The sequence below is a fragment of the Dendrobium catenatum genome, unplaced genomic scaffold (assembly GCF_001605985.2).
Source record: "Dendrobium catenatum unplaced genomic scaffold, ASM160598v2 fragScaff_scaffold_740, whole genome shotgun sequence".
Taxonomy (NCBI): Eukaryota; Viridiplantae; Streptophyta; class Magnoliopsida; order Asparagales; family Orchidaceae; genus Dendrobium; species Dendrobium catenatum.
Window position 1 is genome coordinate 574,185 of NW_021319202.1, and position 6,000 is coordinate 580,184.

The 6,000-nt window shown below is 37.8% G+C and overlaps 1 protein-coding gene across 1 annotated transcript; it reads right to left on the reverse strand.

The window, feature by feature from the left end:
- Positions 1 to 2,916: 2,916 nt before the first annotated feature.
- On the reverse strand, positions 2,917 to 6,000 carry LOC110110233 (expansin-A6-like). Its single transcript, XM_020841613.2, has 3 exons — positions 5,712 to 6,000; positions 5,300 to 5,618; positions 2,917 to 3,502 (listed from the first exon to the last, which is right to left on the reverse strand). Exons 1-3 carry the CDS (start codon positions 5,872 to 5,874, stop codon positions 3,193 to 3,195), a joined length of 792 nt encoding a protein of 263 aa, XP_020697272.1. The 5' UTR covers positions 5,875 to 6,000; the 3' UTR covers positions 2,917 to 3,192.

The window sequence follows — 6,000 nt, forward strand, 5'->3', positions numbered from 1 at the left end:
CCCCAACTTCTATTGCTGCAAGGAAAAAATTGATTTGGATCAAGATTCTTACAAAATTTGCTTGTTAATATTATCAAATTATAGAAGTATTTGATAACATCATTCAATATTGCTATAAAAATCGTGATTCATGGGCCTTTATATTGCTCAAGTATTTTTTTTTTTTCATAATGCAGAGTACGTCAATGATGTTAAGCATTCAATTTAATGTTGTAAGGAAGAAATCTTAATGGATTTCTTCACCATGTCATATTTAAATGCTGCAAACTGTACAAAGCTACAATCATTTAAGATTCATTTTCATATTTCTAAATTCAAACTATTCAATAAATAGCCATCTACAAAAATACCTATTAATCATGGCTGGCTGATATTAATGGGGTAAGTCAATCGAGTTAGTGGGATCAGTGTGCTGTAAAAAGGATTATATTGTGCAGTTCATTTTAATTTTTTGGTTGAGAATTTAATTAATCAGTTTATAATTCTTGAATTCGAAGCTTGTACATATAATATGTGTGAATTTATATTTATTAAAAAAAAGAAAGATTATATCGTGAGGATAAATTAATTGATAAAAAAGATCAACCTCTTAGAAGTTTGATATAAAAGTCCCACTATTTTTTTTAACAATTGGTTTTGATTGAATATATTTAAAATTTTCAAATGACTATTTAGTGACTTTTCAGATATGATAAATATATTTCAAAATCAATATTATTGCATTGCTTGAAACATTCACTAGAATTATCTAAATATTTTATATATAAGTAAAATAAAATAAAATAAAATAGAGATAAGATTTCTTCAATAAATTATTAGAGTAAAAATTATAAGAGTCTTACATAGCTAAAATAATTTCATTAATAAGAATGAAGAATTATAAATAATGTATTTTTTCCTATTTTTAAAAAATGTATTAAAATAATGATATAGATGAGAAATGCAAAACATAGAGAGCCAATAGAGTTTTCCTAATAGTTGTTTGGGAGTTAATTGTTAATGCTTGTTCTAATAAATATTGATATTTTGACTTGGATGAATGTTCAATGTTCAATTATTATATATTTACAAATCCTCTCTAGAATTAGAATTTTTATTACTTCCGGTGTCCTAACGTATCTCTACGTTCGGACGCCAGTAAAATGGTGCCACGCGCTCCTACTCTTTATCGCGCGGCCGACGACCCGACCCGGATATGGACCCGATATTGCTATGTATTGGTTGATTTGTGCAGACCGGGATCTTGCTAGGTATTGCTCGGCAACGAGAAATACCATTCTGTCAAGACTAATACCCAGCAATACCGAGCAATACCCTGGTTTTGCTAGATATTGCTAGGTATTGCTCGGTATTGCTAGATGTTGGTCTTGATAGAGCGGTATTTCTCGTTATTGTCAAACAATACTTAGCAATACCGAGCAATACCGAACAATACCTAGCAATACACGAACATAGCAATACCGGGTTCCGGTCCGGGTCGGGTAATCGGGCCGCGCGGTAAAGAGTAGTAGCACGTGGCGACATGTTATTGACGTCGGAACGTAGAGCTATATCAGGACACGGGACTTAATAAAAATTCCTAGAATTAAGACCTTTTCTTCTACGACTCACGTGCCCCATCTCCTCCCTCTTAATTTCTCGGCAACTAAAAATTATCTTTAATGCGTGCGCTTCGTTGCTATTTTGTAGGACATCTGATTCGTATTATGGGTCCGACATGTGTGGACACGCCAGCGGATGAGCACAACCAATTACATAAAAAATAAAAACTATTCGTGTACAGTTGAATGAGATAGCTCTGATGTGGCTGGGTTCAACATTGGATAAACTGGAAACACATTAATCACTTTGTTTGATGTTGAAACAACGAAAAAATGAAACTAGAACAATTGAACTCTCGTGGTTTCCAGTAGTATAAGGTCATGATCAATGAGACCCACCCATCTGTCCTTTCTCTTCTCTCATGAGTTCTTGCGTTCTGAGCTGGCTCCCATATATTACATTAACTATCAATGCTCCACATGTGCCCTACATTTAAGCCCTCTTCTCGCAATGTCTATACATAGAATCCACATATATTAAGACCCAATAAAGAAAGAACGGGGAGAGTGATAATAAAGAAAACATTGCATGCCGATCACTTAAAGGGAAAATGGAGATCTGATATAGATCTAAAGGCATCTCCAACCAAAAATCTCATTTTTTTTCACTTCTAAATGTCTAAAAAATGTCGTGATTCATCTCCAGGACTTCATTTTGTCCCCTTTTGCGAACGTAGCGGTCATTCTCTTCTTTGGTGCATTTCTTCGACAAGTTCGGAGATGAATAGTACAACATTAATGTTGGTGTTCTATTGTTCACTCGCAATTAAATAACGAAAGTTTTACCGTTCCGTTGGAGCTCATGAGCGACGCCATTCAAGTGTTTGGAGTTCGGTTGGAGATGTCCTAAGTACATACGACACATTATTTTGCGTGCATGCGAGACATTTAATTATCTTACCAAAAGATCGATCCAACTAAAATCGGCTAGTTTAGACATTTTCACAAACCGAGCAAGAAAAATAGCTGAAGGGGCAGATGTCAAACAGTTGGAAAGGGGCAAGGGACTAATTAGTTGAATCCCATGCAGTCCATGATGTTTCCCGGCAACCTAAACCTAGAAATTAAGCGTAATTATTGCATTTTTTCAGAGGACGGATACAACTGTATCAATCAACGAGGCTTCAGTAGTCCCACCACCAGCACAACGCACGGCAGGCGCTCGACCAAATGCCACAACAGCTGAGCACGCTCAACAAAAAATTAAATAACAAAACTATCTTTAAACATCTTAAAGGCTTTGTCAAACATATAAGCCCAACTTTTTGACCAATGAAGAGCTAAACAAGAAAAAAAAAACACATTCAATATAGTATATATAAGTTTTAGCATGTTTATATATAGATGGAAAACATAGAAAAGATAGTTATGGCAGCTGCGGGCTACAAAATCCCTTTTTTACGGCATATGCAGCCACTTCAGCCGCTGCAAACCCATCACACTACTTGGTCTCTCTCTAACCCAGTAACCATTAGTCAAAAAAAGAGTGTCCTTTCACACGAAACACCACCTCTCTCACTTCACTTCCAAAAACAAAAAAACAGAAAGACGGAAACCAAAGAGGGGAGTGTTCATGACAAATAAGAGGAAATCAGAAGTGGAAGTTCTTGCCGGAAAAAGTCTGGCCGAACTGCCAATTGGCGGGGACGATGTTCCAGGAGGTGGAGGTGCGGCCATCGCTGCCGGTGACACGGAAGGAGAGTGATTGGCCAACCAAGACGGAGTTGGATTGCCAGTTCTGGCCCCAGTTGCGGGTCATTGGCATCCACGCCGTGTTCGAACCCTTCACACTAGCCCTAATGATGTCGCCGGCGCCCGCCACGTTCGTGATAAGCACAAGGTTGAAGTATCTGAACCCGTTAATGGTAAAACGAATCCCCCCGGCCTTCCTGCACGGTACCCTGCAAAATTCCAAATAGTTTCGCCATTAAATAAATCAAAATTCCAAAAGAATAAAATCGTCATCTGGTCAATTCAGATCATCACATCGGAAAAGAGCGTGTTTTAACTGTAAGATTTATCATTTTGAGCGATTAAGATGATATAACAAAAAGTTAGTGAAGATTACATTTTGACTATCGAATAAATTTAAATAAAACAAAATTTAAATATTTTAAATGGGACAATACATAATTGGATGGGGTGATATATCAACGAAGATAACATAATCTGATTGATTCGATTCATTAGGGATGGCAATTTTAACTCAATATTGGGAATAATTGGATTACATTTCAGATCAAATCAATTGTGGGTTGAACGAGATTAATCATAATTACTATGCTCGAACCGCCATTGCGTCATTGAGCCTAGCAGGTGTGAACCACTTTAAAGTTTAAAGTATTAAATATATTAAAAATTAAATTTTTAGGTATATATTAGAGAAGAAAATGTCAAATATTTGAGGAATATGAGTGAGAATTTTAATTATCAATTAAAAATTTTTGAATAAAAATTTTATGCATGTATGTGAATTTAATTTAATTGGCCTGTATGTCAAAAATATTTAAGTATATGAAAGGGTGTGGGCCACGAGCCTTACCAGAGCACGCGTTTACCTACTGTTACGCCCATACGAGCAGTCTGACCAAAGTGCCCTTACAAATTTCCAAAGGACACTAAATAGTGTGAAGAGCTACCATTACTGCTGGTACGGTTAATAAAGAGAAGCAACCAAGAAACTCACTTAATAGCCATGGAAACTCCATAATAGTTTCCCAGATTCCCAACTCCTTACTGCATCTCCAACGGAACTCCAAATGCTTGAATGCCGTCGCCTTCGAGCTCCAGCCGAACGCTGAAACATTCGCTATTTTCATGCGTGTAAACAATAGGATGCCAATATTGACGTTGAACTGTTCGTCATCGCCTTTTTTCTTGCTCTACCGAACTTGACAAGAATCGCGCGAAAGAAAAAAAAGATCGTTATCTTCTCAAAATGGAGTTCCATTGGAGATGAATCGCGGCATTTTTAAGTTTCACGGCATTTTGGAGTGAAAAATGCGATTTTCCGTTGGAGATGATCTTAACAATATCATGTTATTTTATCTTCTGGCATTTGAAAACAAAAAAACTAACAACTTATAAAGTAATCAAGTTGATAAAGGAAAAAATTCTGTCTGAAATGAGCATTAAGTTTTTTTAATAGATTAAAAACGCATAAATCATAATTAAATATTCAATCTAAATCAATCATTTCCTACTAACTATACTAGGAAATGATAGGGGTAAAAATGTGTCAATTAATTAATTAATTAATTAACGATTAAATCTAAATCAAAGAAATAGACAGATTGAAAACGCATAAATCATACAGATAATATTTCTTGGCCTGAATTATTGAGCCGTCATAAAAAATAATTGTTTAGGACAATAAAGTAAATATATTTCTGTCATTACCTAAAACACACAGGAGCGTTAAATAATTGCAGATGAAATGGCAGGTCAAGAAAATTAATAAGAAAAAGGTGGGCGAGATTTCAGTTATTTACATTAATTATTATCTTTTTTTAAATATTCTGACGGTTCAATAACACAAATCGAATAGCAAGCAACGGCGGGTGTTATCGTAACGGAATAAACAGGACCATCATGAATAAGTGATCAATCGACTAGAAAAAAGGTAATCCAACGGCTAAAACAAACCTAACAAGACAGAAAAAACATGGAATCAAGGAGACGAGAGAGATGGGGCTCACCGGCGGAAGTTCACCGGAACAATGCCGGCACGGTACTCAGCGATCTTAAGGAACATTGGCATGGCGAGATCAAAGTGGGGACGTGGCGGGTTGCACCATCCGCCATTATCAGAGGGCAGAGCGTAGTTAGGGGGGCAGAAATTGGTCGCCGTAACGAAGATGGAGGGGCTCCCTGCGTGACACCATTGAGGATCTTCAGCACACTTGATCTCAAAACAAGCTCCGCAGCTCTGACCATTGTCGAACAGTGCAGTGCTAAGCGCTGCCGTCTGCACGCCGTATCCCTGGCTGTAAAGGTTCCCGTAGCCGCACGCCCCGCCTGCATCCAAAAACCCCCAGTAAAACCCTGGATCTCATCAAGAAAACATGGATCCAGAAGCGGGAAGGATAGGATTAAACAATGTGGACTCACCCATGGTGCCGGAGGCGTCGCTTCCACCATAAAATGTTGCGTGCGCCTGGTTCCATGTCCCGCCGATGTAGACGCCAGGAATGCGGGCTGCCGCCGGCGCAATTAGGGCTATGAAAAAGGATCCGACGGCAAATGCTGCGGCGGCGGAGCTGAGGGGAGACATTTTGACTATTGGAAGAGGAACGAGTAGAAACAAATGGTTACACAGAGAATGTGGGGAGAAATTGTTAAGGAAGTAGGGCTACTTAAGGAGAGTTAGGGCATGAAAGTGGCAGTGGGTGTAATAAAC